This window comes from Sebastes fasciatus, chromosome 8 (assembly GCF_043250625.1).
Source record: "Sebastes fasciatus isolate fSebFas1 chromosome 8, fSebFas1.pri, whole genome shotgun sequence".
NCBI lineage: Eukaryota > Metazoa > Chordata > Actinopteri > Perciformes > Sebastidae > Sebastes > Sebastes fasciatus.
In genome coordinates, this window is record NC_133802.1 from 21,546,326 (window position 1) to 21,567,440 (window position 21,115).

Below are 21,115 nucleotides of genomic sequence, written 5' to 3' on the forward strand. Positions count from 1 at the left end.
AACAGAGCCATTAGGAGGTGCAGAAGCCTCTCAGAGCACTTGAATTACAATATGCTGAAAGGTTATGAAAGTTTTGCCCCAATGATGCCAAAAACATTCTGCCTACTGCAGGTTTAATGTAGATTTAATTGTTTATGTTTATCATTATTATTATATTTATTAAAGGTCCTAACAGAGATGAAGTCGTCTAGAAGGTAACACTCAAATTGGGAAAACTTGCAAAAACTTGCAAGAAACTTTCGCAATGTGCGTGGTACCTTCTAGACATGACCCAGATGAGGAGGATGTGACTGTGGATGTGACTGAAGCTGGACTTGAAGTGGAGAGGAGGGGAGTAACTTATTAAAGTTAGGGTGATGGGTGGAGTTGTCTACAAGCCCACCACCACCCCCCAACGCTATATATATTACTTTAAGATCCCTCCTGGCTCTTTCATCCAGAGGACTACTCACCACAATGCCAAGCAAACCTGCGCCCATCAAGAAATCCCCAGCCAAGAAGGCTGCCGCGAAGGCACCTGAGCCCGCGCCGGAGCCCACACCGGCTCCCGTAGAGGCTCCACCTGCAGAGGCTCCACCTGCGGAAGCTGCACCTGTCGAGGCTACACCTGTTGTGGAAGCTGCTGCTCCTGCCGAGGCAGCAGCTCCCGCACCCGCTGCTGAACCAAGCCCCCCAGGTATCACTGGGAGATATGGACACTTTTTATAACCGCGAAAATCCCTCCTGAACATGGAATGGAGTACTAACGTTAGCCCTTAAGCTGTATGTTAACATAAGATGAGTGCATTGGGCAAACACACGGTGTCTAACGTTACTTTTCACAAAACAAATCTCTAGTCATTTGACTGCTAATGTTCAGCTCCTTGCCCAGAAGGAGACACAACTCTCGAAACAGCTGCAGCAACTGTGACCCTTATCACTCTTAAACGCAAAATGCAGCTTGTTTTAAATGTAGCCTGGTGGAGCTTGAATATCCTCTAATGACATGCATCTCAAGGTACAGTATGAAACTGAGTGTGTGGACTCTTAATGCTAGTAATCAGTGGTTGTTGAGGCGTTGCAGCTTTGCAAATAATAAGGACAATATTGAAACTATAGAAGATTGGAAATTGTAGTACCCAGAAGTCATTACACTTTCCCCAAACTTAATGAGAAAAACACCAAAAACTGTGCCTATAGTCACCATTTTCACCTGGATCTGTCGATTTCTTCACCTGCCAACATGTATCAAACATCTAATACAATTAATTCCAATATGTTTATATTAAAGAGGACCTGTTATGCTTATTTTCAGGTGCATACTTGTATTTTGAGTTTAGGGCCACATTGAGGAAAAAAAAAAATCTGAGATTTTGAGAATAAAGTCATAATATTATAAAGTAGTAATTTTACGTGTTATTTTCTTTTTTCTCTTGTAAAGTAACGATTTTATTCTCGTAATATTATGACTTTATTCTCGTAATATTACAACTTTTTTTTCTCGTAAAGTTATGACATTATTTTCGTAAAGTTATGACTTTTTCCTCGTAATATTATGACTTTATTATGGAAATCTCAGATGTTTTTTCCCTCATTTGGCCCTAATACTCCGTAGTAAATTTGCACTTTGGTTTGGCCCTTACTGCATTAGACTTATATACTATATACTTAAACTATAAACTGTTACCTTCATCACAATGCTCAAATGTGGCTCCAGAACGATTTTTTTTTATTTATTTTTTTGCTTTAAATGCCTTTTTGATAGTAAAGGTTCCAGACCCCTGTACTATAGCATGTGTACATGCTTTAATGTTCAAAATACATTTTACTTTTCTCACACCGCCTGTGCTGCAGCACCTCTTTTCACCCTCTGTCTGAAAGGCGGTTCAGGAGCAGTGTTTCTGTGTGGTAACTAACTCCCTTTAGCCTGGACTTTGTAACTTTACAGACCTTTTACATGCACAAAAAACTAGACAATACACTAAAGGAAAGGGAAAAGGCACAAAAGCATAATAGGTCAGCTTTAATTGTTTAATTGCAGAAACAGTTCCTGTAAGAAGTAACAAAACAAGTAGAAGCACAAAATGCATGGGAGTGGATGTAGTCGAGTGATTGGTGTTGTTTTTGCTTGCTAACCTCAACATGTAACCCCTAACTTCAGCTGATGCCACAACCACCGAGGAAGGAGGCGACTCGATACACTCCTACTGAGGGTAAACACACACACCACACGGGGTCCACACACACCAGCTGTAATGTATGTGTGTGGGTTTGTGTTCCAGTGTGCCCTACACATGGTGTGTGTGTTTCGTTCTCATGTGTTTACTGGTATTTCTATCTGTAAAGTTCATCATGTGTAAGTGTTCATCTTTGAGCTCTTTGTCTTTTTAACCAACCCATGAGGTTTCACTTTGTGGACATGTGATGGTCTTCTAATGTGTGCAAAGGTCTTGGAGTGCCTCCAAAATGTGTCTGTTTTCAGGTCTTAAATCTGTTCTTGTCACTGTGAATGCTGAAAGTTTCGTCCCCACTGCTCCGTCCTGCTGTTTGCTTCAGTGGAGTGTATCTTGATCGAATTAGCTTGAAACTGACTGATTCCCTGCATGAGTAATGTCATAATGTAAGTCGCTAATTGGCTTTCCTAATGGCATTTTAACGCTAGCTGCTGCTCCCGCTGCTGAAGACGATGCTGTTGCTCCTGCTGCAGATGCTCCCGCAGACGGTAAAGATAAACCACCACAGAGACAACAGCATTACTACTCAACCACAAAATATACTGCAAATGATGACTGCTTTATTGAAAATATCTGCTATCCATCATGCTTTCCCCCAGCTGTGAGGACTAGTGGATTCTTAGCAAGACTTAGAACCTCCTGGTGTTTTTTTCCCAGTGAAAATCTGCAGTGATTGGCAGGTTGAAATGTCACTATATGGGAAAGATGCTATGGATATTTTGTCTCTTAAAACGCCATTAACCTCCTGCTTGTTTAACGCTAGCTGCTCCAGCAGAAGCTGCAGTAGTTGAAGAGGCCCCAACGCCCCCACCTCCTGCAGGTAACTCTAATATTTACTTCTGCTGTTAGCTTTGGTCCTGCTTTGAACACTGACACTGACACTGACACTGACAGACGATATGACGGGGATAATGACTAAAACCACAATTCCATAATCAAAATAGTTGCAGAGTAATTTTCTGTCAATAAACAAATCAATTAATCGATTAATTGTTGCAGCTCTACTTCTGGTGAAGATGTGCAGAATTGTTTATAGGTTTGAGAGCACATCCCACATAATTAGACCTGAAAATATTAGTAAAATAATGAATCATCCAAGATATAATCTGCAACTGTTTCAGTACTTTTTCAAGCAAAAATGCCAAAAAATAATTTGTCCAGCTTCTCATTTGTGTAGATCTGTTGCTTTTTTTTCTTATAAATTGAATATTTTTGAGTTTTGGACCTTTGGTTGGACAAAACAAAAACATTTGAAGACTTGGGCTCAAGTAAATTGTAATGGAAAAATTTCCTTAAATGAGTAATCGAGAAAATAATCTGTAGATTAATTGATAATGAGAACAATCAGAAGTTGCAGCCCTACACATAATCATGTTGTAGAATGGAGAGTATGTGGGTGTTTTCAGTGTAATTTCAGCTCCTCTTATTGTCCACTTCAACCTTTTATTAATCTGTAATCTGTTTGAACCTCCTTCAGTCGTCACCAGCGCTCCTCTGGACGTATGTGTGTATGATGTGAACGACTCCAGCCTCTCCATTAAATGGAAAACGCCAGAGACCATCGGAGCCTCTGGCCTGGACGGATACACCATCGAGTACTGCAAGGATGGAAGTGAGTCTGTGTGTGTGTGTGAGGCTGCACCTGTCCCCAGAGTGTCAGAGGGCAAATAGACTCATAGCTGTGCCCAGGCCGTATACGGCAGGCAGCACTTCACCGGCTGTCACTGTATCTCCTCACACCACTTTTAGAAGCGCTCGTTTGCTCAGATGACAGCATGCCGTCTGAGATTTCATCATGGAAGCCAATTTGTGCTCCTTTAGGGCAGGTTGTTTGTAAACGTGCGTCAACATGCGATAAACCACTTATCACGTCCCATTAAAGGATGTTTTACGCTTTCGAAATGGAAAAAAGGTTTCAGGTGGAATGCGTTGCAGCCTCATCAAGCTATTATGATATGTATACTTCAAAGTTGAAACTGCACTAAAAGCTCCATACTAACGGAAAAACTGTGTTTCCCTGCAGCATCAGACTGGGTTGCGGCTCACGAGGAGCTGACCCCAGCTAACCGCTGCTGCATCAAGAATCTGACAGCCGGTGACCTGCTGCATGTACGCGTGGTGGCTGTAAGCGCCGGTGTCCGCAGTGAACCTGGTACACTTGCTAAGCCTGTGCCCATCCGTGAGATCGGTGGTGAGTAGCAGCCAATGTTTCACAAACTGTACAACGGACCACTTAGTGTCTACTGAAAAGGGAAATCCGAACAGCCCTGTCTTCTATCTGTGGGGCTGTACATGAGTGTGTTCAAAAGTGTGCAAAATGTCCCAAAATGTTGTTGGATTTCTTTACAAAAGTGTCTTCAAAATTCCTAAAGTCCAAACAAAATGTCCCAAAAGGCTTTCACCGATGTAAACAACAACTTCTCTGTAACTTATGACCTGTAAAATGCTTGTGTTGCAAGCACGGAGGTAGAGGTGGTATTTACTGCCGGGCACTTAAGATGGACTTCACAGATGTACGTACATAAATCCTACAGGCGCAGACAAGACCTTTCATGAGCTGTAAATCATGCTCACACTTGTACACACATTATCAGTCGGTTCAAATCAAAAGCGAAGCACTCGCACACATTCTACTTCACTTTTGCATTTTTCTTTTAATTAAATGAATAGCAACTGTCTATGGACCTTTTGTTTCTTGCTGGTAGCGTCCTAAAGGACTAAAAGAGATGTAAAGCTAACAAGAATAATAGATAATAACACAGTATATTTATTTAGCGCTTATTAAAATCAATTATTAAAAAATTGCTTTACAAATATAAAACATAAATAAAAGATTAAGTGTGCATGGAAACATTTTAATCAAATAGCAAGAGCAAAATAAGGGAAAAGGGACTAATATAATATATACTTTGTTTTAGTACTGTGTGTTTGACGACAGTCTGAACCATCAGCTGTATTTTGTATGACAGGTTGAACATTAATTGACAGTTAAAATGTTTTACTGCAGAATTGATCAAATGTTTAACTGCAGATTGCGCCACTGCACCATATATTCTCAAACTTGGGTGCTGCAGTGGTTAACTGTCTGGCTCTGAAATGGCTTCTGCTGCATCCGTCTTCAAGATGATTTAATGTAAGACTGAGTCAGGCATAGGAAAACGTTTGGCTAATGAGCCATCTGGCAGCCATATATTTTACTGACTTCAGCCCTGTCAGTGTGACCTCACTGTCACTTTCTCTCTTCAATTTATGGCGGTGGCTCTCTAGCTGTCCTGTCGTCTGGCACAAGTATCACTTAATGTCTTGCAATAAATAAACTGTCCATAATATAACAAAGGCTCATTATGCCCCTTTTAAAATTCACTTCAAAGTCACTTATGTGATTATAAATATTAGCCACTACTCCTCCAATACTGGTTTGTGTGAAGAAGTGCAGCAAATGGCTTCAAAATACTACTACTGTCTGTGACACTGTCAACCTCCTAGAGATGCATCGATTAATGGATTACTTGTCAACTATTCAATAATCACCAACTATTTTCATAATTGATTAATTGCTTTAAGTATTTGTTTTAAGAAAAAAGGTAAAAATTCTGATACCAGCCTCTTAAATGTGAATATTTTCTGGTTTCCTTACTCATCTATGACGGTAAACTGAATATCTTTGAGGACGTTATCTTGACATTTCTCACCATTTTCTGGACCAAACAACCAATCGAGAAAAAAAACGACCAATTAATTGACAGTGAAAATGTTTTTTAGTTGCAGCCCTACATCCTCCTCTTTGCTCATTTAAACTGACGTTGGTTTTGTTACTGGAGCTGTGAATTTCCATCAGCGCACTCACACCAAGTCACATTGACATAGTGCAGACCTGAGCTGACATGCCCCAGTTACTCACTTTCAGAAGGAGAGCTTAATGTCTCTGAGCGTATTTCCTGGTCAGGGTTCAAACTGCTGCGAAACAAACAGGAAACTTAAGTGGAGAAATGTAGGCATACCACCAGCACTGCTGGTGAAATGAGGGAAGCGACACATGAGCCTAATTGATGGATTCTGGGTGGCTTGTTGTGGGGGGAGGGGTAAATTCAGCTGCGTGTTCCGACCAGACATCCATCTACATGTACAAGCTTCTGATAAAGACACACTGTCCTGCATATGCTGAAAGCCCCCCACAAAGACACTTTATCCAGAGACAAAGAAAGATTATAAATGGTTTGCGGGAGGACTTCCCGGCTGCTGGATGCCGTAATGCCAGCAACATTGCTGGGCATTGCTGGGAAGGGTGCTGATTAGCAGGGATTACTGTTTGAGCCAAATCTGGAGGCAGACCTGATCCTCACGGGGGAATGATGGTCCCAGGGGCCGGATCTCAGCCTTTGCAGCAATGATGGTGACAAGTGTTAGGACGAGAAGGATGAGACACAAGAAACCTGGTTAGAAGGGAAGCAAAAAGATGGACAGGAGAGGTTGATGGGGAGTGATATGAGGACTTTTTGAGTGGATGAAGAGAAACCAAGGCTGCAACATCATGTGAGAGAGGCGATGGAGGGCAGCAGCTTGTTTTGATGTATCCTGTTAGCCCAGAGAGACATTTGCTGCTTATGCAGAAACATGCGAGGGATGCTGTTCCTGATACTTAGCACCCGGCCATCCAGCATAGTGGATAAGTAAATGGCTCAAGTCCCGACCACGTTGGTGCAAATTCATCCATATCATTTTATCCCCCGCTAAAGCACACCAGCCGTTATCGCAGTTGATTTGGGCATCTACAATTTCCAATCTGTTGCACTTCAGTGTTTCAAGATGTGATGTTTGTCCAGTCCAGTCAGTTAAAAAGTGATGACATCTTCCTGCTGCTTCTTTGTGCATGACATGAGGGAACACATGTTGGGGTTTATCCAACTTTCTCGTCACCAAAGCTATTTAAAGAGCTGTTAGATGCAGGGTCTTCCACTTTTGCCTCTCCCTGCCCAGATACTGTACTTTTTCTCTCACACACAGAAACTTTCTCTTCAGCTAGATTTCCCATGGCTATGTGTACTTCTAATCATCAGTAAGACTGGGACATGGATTTAGTTTTTGACTTTAATAACCTCACAGATGGTGGACTCTTAGTGTTGTGTTTAAGATGAATAGCTAATTTTGTTTGTTTAGTATTTTTGCACATGTATGGTATCTGTTATTCTGTTCTTTATATGTATGTTTGTCTTTGTGAAAGTATAATAAATTGAAAAAACGTAAGTGTCAATGCTAATAATATTGAATCTTACAAGCAACAATTATTTTGATTTTGAATGTCAATGAAGTGTTTAGTCAAAAAAATGGTCATTTAGAATTCCTCAAAGCCCACAGTGATGTCTTCAATTTGCTTGTTTTGTCCGATCCAGAGTCCAAAACCGAAAAGATATTTAATATTTTGTGTATATGCAAAGAAAAGCAGCAACATGTCCCATTTTAAAAGCTGAAACCAGAAAATGTTTGGCACTTTTTGCTTGAAAATTGACTTTTTTTATGGTAAGTTCTGGTCTAACTTGGGGGTTAATTTTAGCTCCTTCCATCATGTTCTCTTGTCAGCTTTGCCTCACAGTGGTTGGTCTATTTAGGTCTTGTTGACCTGTCATTTTGACCCACCTTTGAAAACACAACCTGTGTGAACATCACACAATTTGTACAGTGCTGGCTGGTAATGCCAGCCAATGTTAAGTCAAGTGGATTATTTATTTATGTAGGTGTCCAGGTTATGTTAATATCAAACAAAAATTGCAGTTGCAGTTTACATTTATGTCCAAAATGTCATCATTTCATAATTTTATCCTGTTAGACACGTGTGTGAAATTGTCATAATAAGCATATTGATTCTTGGGTTACGGACAAAAATGTGTTTTGTGAGGTCACAGTGACCTTGATCTTAGACCAACAACATCTAATCGGTTCATCCTTGAGTCCAAGTGGACGTTTGTGCCAAATTTTAAGAAATTCCCTCAAGGTGTTCCTGTGATATCCCGTTCAGAAGAATAGCCAAAACAGATGATGGATGAGGCGGAAGATAAACATATCTGACTTGACTACTTGTTTTTCAGACCACCCCAGGATCCGCTTGCCCCGCGCTCTCAAGACCCGCTGTGTCATAAAGGTTGGAGAGCAGATCAACCTGGTCATCCCCTTTCTTGTAAGCCAGCACATACGCACCATACTTTATAGTCCATGAATAACATGTACAGTTGGCACAGAAAACTTCCCAGACATCACGCTTTGCCTTGCATCTTCTCATCTCTTGTCTCTCTGTTTCCAACTCCTCAGGGAAAGCCCAAACCTGCGGTGTCCTGGCTTAAGGATGGTAAGCCTTTAGATACAAAGGTCAACATCAGGAACAGTGACAAAGACAGCATCTTGTTTATCCGCACCGCTGAGAGGGAGAACTCTGGTGTTTACGAGATGACTGTTAAAGTGGACAGCTTTGAAGACAAAGCCACCATCACCCTTCAGATTGTGGGTGAGTCGCGCATGCTTTATGATTACACACAAACAATACACGTGGAACAACATGTGTGTGACAGGTGTGTGAATGTCGACTTACTGTGGCTTTTTGACTTGGTTGGTTCTGAGACACGTGTCTTGCTCCAGCAGAAGTTCAAAGCACTAACCAACATACATCACACCTCCTAACGATGATTTCCTTTGACCCTGCTGTCAGCTGCTGCTGTTAAAATGTTAGAGGCATTAGCATACAAATATATGCTTCACTTTTGATCTTGGGAGCAGATACCTTGCGTGCTTTGAGGAACACACTGCTTATGATTTTAATCCGTTATAAATGCTAACAGTAGCGTGTCTCCTCAGACCGGCCCGGCTGTCCTACCAGTATGAAGTTGGTGGACTCCTGGGGCTTCAACGCCGCTCTGGAATGGACCCCTCCCAAGGATAATGGCAACACAGAGATCACTGGATACACCGTCCAGAAGGCCGACAGGAAGACCGGGGTATGGCAGATGTTCACATACAAATACACCAGGCCAATCACATTGTCAGGCTTTGTGAAGTTGCAGACATAAACCGGATTCACGCTAGACGCAAGAGATTAAAAGGAGTCCCGCCATAGATACCTATGCCGTAGGTTTTGATTTATAGTTCAGTGTCTGATTTTTATCCCATTGATGGTGCCACCACAACACTAGACCGATGTATGGTATATGATCTACATCCATGGCCGACAGTGATGGCCTTAGTGAAGTTAACAGACGGATAAGTGTGTGACTATGTTTTCAAAATAAGGTGTTAACAAGGGTACATGCGAAATGTATGTATATGGAAATAAGATTAAATGGATTATATTCACAAGTAGACTATGACGTGGCTCCTCCTTGAACTAAACACAGTATCAACTCTCACCCCTTTTTCTCCCACTTTGAATATGGATAAAATGGTCTCTAATCAGATGCTCTGGATTACATTGCCATGCCTTTTTTCTCTGGGGTTTACTTAACAGTCTATAAAAATCGCTGATAGGTCTTTTTAAAGTTGTGACTCATGCTTCTGAAAGGAAGCTGCTGGCAGAGATGTAAGAGGATACTGCTGCCAACTACCAGAACCTATAATACAGCCCAGGCTACATTTGTAAGCGAGGACATACTGTATCACACTCATCTCTCTGTCTTTCTTTTATACATGGTGGCTTAGTGAGGAGAGAGAATTGGCCTAAACCAAGCATCCTAATCATCATCTAACTGCCAGCCCTTTTTAATGATGGGTTGATTGATAGCTCACTGGCAATAACCATCCAATCACAGTATAGTTTTCTAACCGCCTGTTGTGTCTCCACCTGCAGGACTGGTTCTCGGTGCTGGTGAACTACCACAGGCTGACGGCCACCGTCTCAGACCTCGTCATGGGCAACTCGTACTCCTTCAGAGTGTTTGCTGAGAACCAAGTGGGCATCGGTGAGATGAGCGCTGTCACCAAGAAGGTGGCCACCATCCAGAAGACAGGTGACCTTCTTGATTCATTCTTTAAATCTTCTGAGGTCAATCTGTTGATCTAATGAAGAGTTTAGTGTGCAGGGCTGCAGCACAAGTGATTACTTCTACGTTAATGAGCTGCAGTAAGTCTGTGAGAGTCTTGAGTGTGTGTCTTAAAGTGATGACTTGAGTGGAAATGGCCTTGGCACTGCTTCAATCATTAAGTGGGTAGCTCTCTTGGCTCGCGCTCAGCTACTACTGAAATAACTTTTAAGAGGCTCTGACAACATTAAGACAGCTGGTAGAGCAAATGTTGCTCTTCTTGTGTGAGTGTGTTTTTTATACCGTTTTTACCTGCGCCTGCCTCCCTGCAATGAATGTAATTTGGTGATGTAGGGGGGGGGCGCTGTCTCCGACCATTTCTGTAACTTTCCGAACCCAACGGGTTCAACAATCACACACACTTCACGCTGCGATTGTCCAGGAGAGGCTGTCTGAAAATGTGTGCCTTTATCCCCATATTTAAATGATATTGCGTCTCCCAATTCGTTATGAAGGCCGGCTTTTCACAACATCCAACAGATGGCCGACAGATGGAAGATGAAACCCCTCAGTTGAATCTCCTGTATCATTCTTAGGGATAGGTGGTGATGGGGAGGTAGTGGGTGGTGCAATCCTTGCTCTGAAAAACAGAATGGCAGAAACACAGTGATAAGATATTAAAGAACAGCATCCAAGGACTGATTGGCTCGAGGAACGTGGAACGAAAGATACTTGGCCAGATGTGATGCTGTCAGAATTGTGAATGAAAGGAATTTTGGCAGCGTGGGAAGGCGGAATTGACGGAGTAGATTTTGGAGCGAGAAATAACATGACTTCCCAACAGAGAGAAAGCGAGAGGGGAAAGATTTTCCTTATTGATCTTTCACCAAAGCTTTTAGCATTTTAGCTAAAGCATTACAGTAACTTGTAGACACAGTGGCAGCTGTTCAGCAAACCTTGCATAGTTTCACTTTCAGACACAAGTTTGCCTCTTGTGGTTAAACCACTACTTCTATGTATGTCACATGGCTGCAGCTGCTTCACAGTAAAAACTGTCCTGTGCCGTCAGTCATTTTCTATCCTTTAAATAAGTACAGACAGGTATTGTAATTTTATTTACAATACCAAGAAGTCGTCACTGAGATCCTAACCTTGTTCCATATGTTCACAGGTATTGTCTACAAGCCTCCCGAGTATCCAGAGCGTGACTCCAGTGAGGCACCCAAGTTCACCACACCCCTCAGCAACCGCGCTGCCACCGTGGGATACACCTGCAAGCTGCTGTGTTCTGTCCGTGGATCCCCCAAGGTCAGACACTCATACACTTACTGTTCATACACACACTGCAGTTTGCATAGAAGCCCATGGATCATTATATAGGTTCATGTGTCATGACCCTTACTGAACCCTTTTCAGGTTAATGTGCAGTTTGGGCTCATGTTTCCACCACCTATAGTATATCTTAACAGTATATAGTGTCCAGGAACACGATAGAGTTCCTATTATGCCTCACTTATAGCTAATGCCCACAGCTAGCATTTTGACCACATAGCGAGGAGGGGCTGGGGAAACATCTGGATGTCTTGTTGATCTTTTCCATATAGTAGGTAGGAAGTTGAATGTCACGATACAACATTTATTCTATATTTAAACAGTTTTGTTCTTACTGAGGACTCTTGATAAATAATTTGAGCATGTGATGTACTGCTTCAAATGAGGTATGTCACTGCTATAAAGATCCACTGTAGAAACGGGGCAGGGCTTGCACCGGTATGTCCATGTGAAGTTTCAGTATGTCTCTCACTGTTCTTGGCGGCTGCTGCTCCGGTTAAACATATCTTTTACAGTTGTCTGGCTGACGCAGACGGCTTAAGAGGCAGGCAGCGGTGGAAATGCATCAGATTATGCGTCCTAGCTGTCCTTGACTTCTCAGCAAGGACAGCAGCGGTTGAACAGTTTGCACATGTCAGTGTATTTCAGACAAATCAAACAGGAACTGATGTAGGCTCGAGCTTGAATTTGCCAACACAAGGATTTATTTCAGGGACAGCTGAGAAGGTCCAGAAACATGGCATGTGTGGGCAATTCCCAGAGCTGTGAGTACAGTATGATTATGGTTTATAAAGTGAAACACTGACTCATCACAGGCGTCTGAGTGGAGTAGACCCACTATGTCTAAATGAGTCTTAAGTGCCTGTCCCTGTGGACCAGCGGAGTCGTAGCAGCTGTGTGATAACACATCCGTTCCATTATCCATTATCTGCAGGGGACCATGGACGATAAAAAAACGATACAGCCTAGTATTGCAATATTTTGCGCGGCAATATTGTATCAATACACAGACGTTAAGTATTGATCTTTTATAGTATGAACTATTAACCTCTTAACAATCCGACGACCTTGTCATGTCATGTTAGCTTGTCGGGAAGAATTCTAAATTTTCAAAGGGATCCTTTGACCTCTGACCTCAAGATAGGTGAATGAAAACTCTGAGATGAACAGAGTGAACAAAAAAAATAGTAATCGCAATATATCGCATCGCAGTACTCGGCATATCGCAAAATGTATGTATGTATCTCAAAAACTGCCATAAGATCGTATAGTGACTTAACTAATGTGATAATATTGTATTGTGGGGTCTCTGGATTCCCACCCTTATTCAATACCTCTTTCATACAGGAGACCCACATACTCTGAATGTTTTATAATTATATATAATAACAAACAATTGAACTACATAAAATACAACTTAATTTTAATTTATCTCCATCAAACAGTCACCCTGTCCCAACTCTCTCTCTCTCTTTTTTCTTTATAATCTCTCTCTTTATATAACTTCTATAAGTTAAATTATTTCACACGTTGGACACTTGTGTTAACATGTGAGTGTTTATAGGCTCTGGCTCAGTGTCCAAAGTCCATTAAGGACTGCTGAGTGAGGTCCAGCAGAAAGGCATGTAGCGAGATAAGTCGTCCTTCTGTGTCTGATAAAGAGCTGTCACATATAGAGGCAGAGCCTACAGGGGTAGCTGTTAGAGAGAATGGCAAGAGGATAGATAAGCAGGGAAGGAGTGACGATGATAACAAGTATAGCCTTTTGTCCTGTCATGGCTAAGTGGACATGTTGCTGTATCACAGAAGGCACTATTTTTGCCACCGGTCCAGACTGCAGCACTGTTATCAGTGTGACTGACTATCCCTGTAACATCCACACACATGGATGCCCAAAGACGGAAGTATGATGGGACAGGAGAGGAAGATAAAATACTAAGAGCAGGAGAGATGAGTGGCTGGATTTACTTTGTCTTTACCTCCGGCTGTCAATTAAACAAGACAAAGGGCTCTATTTTCGTGTTGATGCGGAACGCAGTGTCTCACCGGCAACTGGTATTTTTATTGGGATTCATCCTCTAGGGACCATGAATATTTGTACCAGAAGGTGTCGGGATATTTCCGTCTGGACCAATGTGGTGGACAGACACAACTGACCAAAAATAACTGTCTAAAAATACATTACATCAAAATCCTTTTCTCATAAATTGTCACGCCTTTAAAGGCTGATTCCTGATTCCATGCATTGATGCACTGAATCCAAACTATGATCTCATTTGATTTTGTAGACCCAACTGTTCCACTCATATAAAACCTGCAGGTCTACCAAGATAAACAGCACTAGCAGCATTACGATTTGTTGAAGGTATTGGTTTGCAACAACATTAACCTCAGCAGCAGCATCTCCCCGCTGCCAAAGGCTCAAATATACAGTCCTTGGTCTACTGCCCAGCATGAAAGCGTGTCCGTCTTTCCATCGTCATTCACCTCATCCATCAGAGGGAAATTGAGATGGAGGAGATTCAACGGTATTATTTTTCACTTTACATTGTTTGCCCTGCTTAGTTTAACTTGAGGGAAAGTGAAACTTAAAAAGTAATTCCTTCTAGATGTAACACCCTGCCCCTCCACATCCTGGTACTTGCGTAAAAATGCAAAACTTGCAAAATCATTTTACAGAAGTCACTTCAACTAATATTAATTTGTGGATTTCAAAAATCAGTTTACAGTTGATACCTTGTCAGAAATTAATCTACATACTCCCAAAATGTTTGACCTTCTTTACCGTCCAAACTCATTTGTCAGTTCACGAACTTCCTAAAATGGAAGAATCATCTATTTTGAGAACTTGTCGTTAGCAGCAACGCAGAACTAAATATGTTTCACACATCGGTGAGGAAGAGTTGGAACAAACTCTTATGAAATACATCAGCTTAGCTGAAATCCAATAACCAGAGTCCTCTTGCATGAAGCTGGACCATGAGGAAATTCATGCACGGAGAGTGTCGCTGAAGCCCAGAGCAGCACATACCTGAGGAGACTTATATTACTCTCATTTTACCCAACTGTCACGCTCCGCATATACAGTCCAAGCTCGCTGGAAGACAAGCTGATAACAGACTGAAAGCCCAGTTTAGTCAAATGTTGCGCTTATCTAAAAAACACATGTTAAACAAGCAGTTCTGATTACTAACAGGGTTGCTGTAATGAATGTGTACTATTATAATTTCTAGAAAGTTGTTCAATTTGGGGGGAAAAAAAGCACATTGATTAATTTGAATGTCTAATGTGATACAGAAAAGACTGAAAGTCAATGTGGTAATGTTAAAAAGATAGCTAAAACTGTACAATGACATCAATAGTCAGAGCTTCAAAAAAAACAAAAGCATGATTTTTTGTTGTTGTGTAAAGTGCAAAGTTGTAGTTTATAAATGTCTCCCCTCATCCTCTCAGCCTAAGATCGAATGGATGAAGAATATGTGTGTCATTGGAAACGACCCCAAGTTTCGTCAGATCTCGGCATCAGGCATTTGCTCCCTCGAGATCCGTAAGCCCTCCTGCTTCGATGGCGGTGTGTACTCCTGCAAAGCCATGAACGCCAAGGGAGAGGACGTTGTCTCCTGCAAGCTGGAGGTCAAACGTACGTATCTACAGACAAATGAAGGATAACGTTTTAAGTGAATTGAGGTTACAAAATCTCCTTGAAGGAATTGTGCAACGAGTTTAGTAAAAACACTTAATCAACGCTTGGCAACGGTTAGATGTGAAGATCGATACCACTTTTATGTGCGCTAAATATGAATCTAAAACCAACAGCTGGTTAGCTTTGCATTAAAAACTGGAAGCACGTCTAAAATTCAATAATTGACAAGTTATGTCTTGTTTTTTTAATCTGTACAAACCAAAAATGTAAAAAATGACACGTTGTGGTTATATGGGATTTACATTCTGAAACCGTTTTTATACTTCTGTTTCTTTACACATTAAACAAGATATAACATGTTAAACAGTGAGCTTTAGAGGTGCCGGTAGGCTGATTTTGTTACCTCTTGACAGAGCCAGGCTAGCTGTTTCCCCCTATTTCCAGTCATTATGCTAAGCTAAGCTAACTGGCTGCTGACTGTAGCTTGATATTTATTTTACAGTGTTATCGATCTTTTCATGAAATCTCAGCAAGAAAGCAAATAAGCGTATTTAGTATAATGTCAAACTATTCCTTTTAAATGTGATAAATTTGGAGAACCTGTTATTAGTACCAGTTGATGATTCCAGCTTTCACGACTCCACATTATAACTAATAATATACCACAACTTTAATCCATTTAAAAAACATCAATAAACTGTATATTCTTCTCCCAACAGAGGTTATCCTTCCGGGCAAATAAACCAACAGCCAAACCCCTAGAGGTAAGTAACAGCTATATCCACTCCTGTGTAAGAGAGACTGAGTTTGTTTAGTAGTCCAGTGTTTTAGACACAAATGTGTCACGAGTGGGAGCACATTTCATTGCTATTTATCTTTCTCCATTTCCTCATAAATGAAATATCCTTTTAATGGTGTGTTACTACTAACACTACTCATTACTGCTTTCACACGTATATGAGATACTCACAGTTGCTTGAGATTGAGTTTGGCACACTGATAATTAAGGCTAATCCTAATGCTTCGACGGTTGCCATGGTAATCAACCTCCAAAATCAGTATTCGAATGCTTCATTTTTCTGTTTTTTTATAAATATAATTATGTAATAATAATGTATAAATCCCAAAATAGCCCATGAAATAAGGAATAATCCCACAACACTATTCATTATTCATATTCAACATTAATTATTATTATTCTCAGATGGATATCGCTGTTTGTTATGTGTAGAGGTGTGTGTGGACAGAAGTGCAGCAGCGGCGCTGTCCCGAAGCTTTGAATATTTGTCATTGAAGCTTCGAAGCCCAAAAAGTGGTATTCGGGACAGCCCTAATGATAATACTCCCATGCCTGCTAACCAGCCATGAATTGCAGTGTTCTTAATCTCATCGCATCAAATTAAAACCAATAACAACTCATCTGTCCTTCACTCTTGCCCTCCTCTTTCCTTCTCCTCCCTCCTCAGCCCTGCTTTTGGATGTGGTAATGTGGCAAAGATTAATGCCAGTCAAATAGAAATACCAAATCTGCTGTTTTTACAGCGTTAACGTTTCTATTTATACCCTGACTATTAGGCAGCCACGGTCGGGTTTTGGTATTGGCACTTTCATTTAAGCTTTTCAAATGCTCGAGTGGTGTAGCCTTTCACGGAGTGCCGGAAGGCTTTGCCCACAGTGTCATTTAAACTGCTGACAGGAGAAGCCTCATCAAAGTATTTAAAAATGCATGAAGTGGTGAGAGAAGTTGGCAAGATTTATAACGATGAAAATAAGTGACATAGGGTTGAAAAAAAAAGACATTTGATCTGGGAAGAATGATGAGACAGATGGCTAAATAGGTTGGTAAAGGGATGTACAGGATAGTTGAAGGTTGTCAACGAGTTAAAGAGTGAAGGATAATGGTTTTATCTTACTGTAGAAGACATACCACTTGTTCTTTTTACGGCACTGTGAAACACTATCCCTTTCCATGCCCGCTGTACATTCAAAACATGTGAGCAAGGGGCCAATTACATATGTTCTTTTCATTCACGTCCGTCCGTCCGTCCGTCCGTCCGTCCGTCCTCATTCCCGTGAATGCGATATCTCAGGAACGCCTGAGGCGAATTTCTTCAAATTTGGCACAAACGTCCACTTGGACTCAAGGATGATCTGATTCGATTTTAGTGGTCCAGCTGCACATCCATCCCATTCTTGTGAATGTGATATCTCAAGAACGGGGACATATCATGAAAAACTCCCTTTTTCATAGCTTGTGCACATACATTTGGGTATCTGGAGTGCCTACTAACCCACAAACTGTGAAATAAGACAACCCAGTCAGTTTTTAGTGGGCTGCCTCGATCAGAAAACATGATTCAACATGCCATTCAGATTTGGCTCCCCTTCCTATGTCACATGCAGGCTCATTAGAATCACAGCTTGAGAACTACTTCTGCAAAGGTGCATCATATTTTTCTCGCAAGCCAATCAGAGCAGACTGGGCTTTTTCAGGAGCGGGGGGCTTAAAGAGACAGGCGCTAAAACTGAGCATTTCATACAGAGGGTGAATACAGATACGATCAGACAGACCGTATGAGAAAAATTTATTTTTTGAACATGAAAGCATGTAAACATGTTCTAGTAGAAACCCAAAGTACAGTTATGAACCTGATAATGAGCATGATATGTTCTCTTTAACATTTTGCACTTAGAGGAAGATTGTGGTCATTTTGGTACTTAAAGGAATACTTCACCCACAAAATGACCATTTGTATATCGGTTACTCACCCCATGTTACCTTGAATTCTTGAAGATAACTTCAAGAAGAAAATGGAGAAAACTCTTGATGAATGAACAGTCTCACACTTGCGCGGACGCACTACTTGTCCGTGCGAAGTGTACTAGATACACTAGATAAATGAGACTTGGATTAGACTGCACGAGTTGTGTGAGAGTTTGTAAACGGATGTTTTGATATAGTTTTGCTGTTGTTAAAGGCGGCCTCCATTTGCTTCAATTCATCAAGACTTTTCTCCGTATTTGGATTCTTCGTTCACCGTGGAAGCATGTGAGAAAAACATTTTCGTGAAGAATTCAAGGTAACACATGGTGAGTAATTAAAACACATATATAATTTTTGTTCCTTTAACCTGGAACACGGGCCTCAATTCCACGTCTTACTTATTTGACATTAGCGAATAAACTGGATGCAGTTGTTATGCTACATGCACACTACAAAGCTGACCTTCAGTACGCTCAGGGACACGGCTGTGTTCACACTATACCGCAAATGGGGCCACATGCCTGCCTGACAACCCCCCAGTGTGGCTCAAGTGATCACATCTTAATGCATCCTCGGTGTGTTTGGATGCATTCACACCTGTATTTACAGCTGTCCACTTGTGATCACATTACCAAAGACGCGTTTTCATGCCAAGTGTAAACCGCAACGTATAGATGACGCGATCATGCTTGTGAGTTTTTTCGGGATGCAGTCCCACAAGGCACAGTGATGTCAGCGCGGCACTCCAAAGCTTCTCAAAGTTACTCCAGATGATTTAACACAGCCAAACTCCTCACATTACCACGAGTCAACAGGCTGCTGTGAGAAGAAGGGAGAATGGGCTAAGAGGGCAGAAACCGAGCCAGATAATCTATGATGGAAAACACGCTGTGGATCTCTCTCTCTCTCTCTCTCTCTCACACACACACACACACACACACACACACACACACACACACACACACACACACACACACACACACACACATACAAAACCTCAAACACATCCCAACATACTTTCTCCCAGCACATTCCTGTCTGAAGTGATTCTCAACACCTCGTGACTCCATTTAACTCTCTTCTTACTTTAATTATCTTTCCACCAGTGTTTTTAAAGGACCAGCAGAAGTCAAGGTCTTATGTTTTTAGGTGAGTTAATGTGTCTCTATGTGTATCTGTGTGTGTAATATATCCTTACAACCCTCTGTGCGTCTCTTTTATCTTGTCCAGAGTGTTTGAGGAGATGAGAGAAAACAAATCTTTGCTGTCTGTGCAGCAGTGTGTACATAATGAAGAAAGGGACAGAACAACATACCAACATCTCCATATCTATTTCCACCCCCACTGATCCCGACTCACCCACTCCTCCCAGTATGCAGGGAAGACCACCCGACCCATCCCAGTTTGACAAATGTATGTTATTTTAGCTGGTGACATGTATGTAAGGCTATATTTACAATGTTTTTGTCCATGTGCTGTTTGTTACAGTATATGTATGTACTGTATATGTACTACTCAATAAAACAGTGAACCCCTTGGACATGCTATTGCAGTGACTCAACACGTTCTCATCCCAACTCGTCACATACTGACGCTTTGTCAGACCCCTCACGGTCTCTTTTTCGGTTGAGGTAAACACATGCTTAATGTTGTGAATTAAACAAAAACACTTGTTTAGGATTAGGCAACAAAACCACTTAGTTATGTTTAGGAAAGAAACATGGTTTCCTGTCCGCCCTGTGTCTCTTTTGCTCTTTAAAGTACGTCACCACAGCACTTTCCCTGTGCGTTTCCTGATGCGGTTGAGGGGTTTACATTGTAGTTAATGAAAAGCCCGGGGCGTTTCATACCGGTGCTTAAGGCTACCTTGTACGGCAGTATCAAACGCCAACGGCTGTGACAAAGTGTCTGTATTTGATGCCCTGGGAATGAGAACGGGCTGAATTACTCTATGAATGTTTTAATAAAAATTGTATTTTATTACATATGTGGATTTCTTCACAAATTTCACACATTGCTGCACAAAGTTTTGGGATAGATACAATTTTGCGGTTAGTGTTAGATGCAAGTTTTTGTCATTATAGTATAGTTGTACAAAGACAAATCTGCTGGCTTTCAAGGAGTGGCAAAGTAGCGTTGTGATTCCAGTTGGTTTGTCCAAATTACAAAAAAATGACATCCAGACATGCAGATGTTTTCATATTTATCTGTTGAGGTTTTGATATATTGGTCTCTTAAATTTCTGAGTGGTATTTGTTTGTTTTGCTCAATGCGTTGACAAATAATAAAGTATGACAGTTTTCCTAAAATTAGATTTAAAAAATCTCAATATATTGAATTGTAACCCCTATATCATGATGCGTATCATATCGCCAGATTCTTGTCAATACACAGCCCTACTGTACAGTGTATACATACCAAAACTATGCATGGCTAAATGCCACCACCAGTGTTAAATGGTGTTTTTTGTGCACTGACCCTTTAAATGAATACTCCGCTGTATCGCTCACCACCCTTAGGCTTGAAAGGTAGCTCTGAAAAGCGTCTAACTTGCTCTTTCCCTAAAGATTGCAGCTACAGGCAGCTTTGATTCTTTATTAATTCATGAGTAGTTAGTTACCGTCCATGTTGCTGTTGGTGCCAGTCCAACAAGGTGTGTCCTTACCTGCTAGTGTTCAGCCAATGGATTTGTACCACGTCTTTGTTTGTTGTTGTTTTTTTTACTGTGTGCGTTTCTTTCCTTGGACTGAAAATGCCACATTGTATGTTTATCTACCTTATTAATAATAGTGTGCTTAGAATTCAACATATGTGTCACCATGTGTCAGATAATTTGCAGAAGTGGTTGCTAATAGCATTTCACAGGTTGTTTTCTTTTCCCAACACAATAAATTGCCATAAAATGATGTTATTGCATATTAAGATGATCTCTCTGCTTATTTTACATAAATGTTGGCATGTAGGAAACAGCTGATTTATGCAATAATAGTCAGAGTAGTATAGTCACCAGGTTAAGTAAGTTTATATTAATCTTTTTTTAATGTGTTATGCCAGAGATTCAGTATGCAGAGTGCAGAGGGTCAGAGGCGTGACTGGACATAATCAGATTTTCTGTGTTATACTGACACCTTATGGCGAGTATTGTGAGACAGAACCAGTGACA

The 21,115-nt window shown here is 41.2% G+C and overlaps 1 protein-coding gene across 1 annotated transcript; it reads left to right on the forward strand.

Annotated features, from left to right (window-relative positions):
• Window positions 1-365: 365 nt before the first annotated feature.
• mybpha (myosin binding protein Ha) lies at window positions 366-20,874 on the forward strand. The gene is given in 15 exon segments (XM_074644270.1): window positions 366-676; window positions 2,141-2,178; window positions 2,180-2,192; window positions 2,642-2,701; window positions 2,977-3,033; window positions 3,691-3,825; window positions 4,237-4,404; window positions 8,297-8,385; window positions 8,517-8,709; window positions 9,057-9,196; window positions 10,042-10,201; window positions 11,385-11,521; window positions 14,999-15,185; window positions 15,908-15,952; window positions 19,183-20,874. Coding segments are annotated over 14 exon segments (1,620 nt in total). The 5' UTR covers window positions 366-456; the 3' UTR covers window positions 15,931-15,952; window positions 19,183-20,874.
• Window positions 20,875-21,115: the final 241 nt, after the last annotated feature.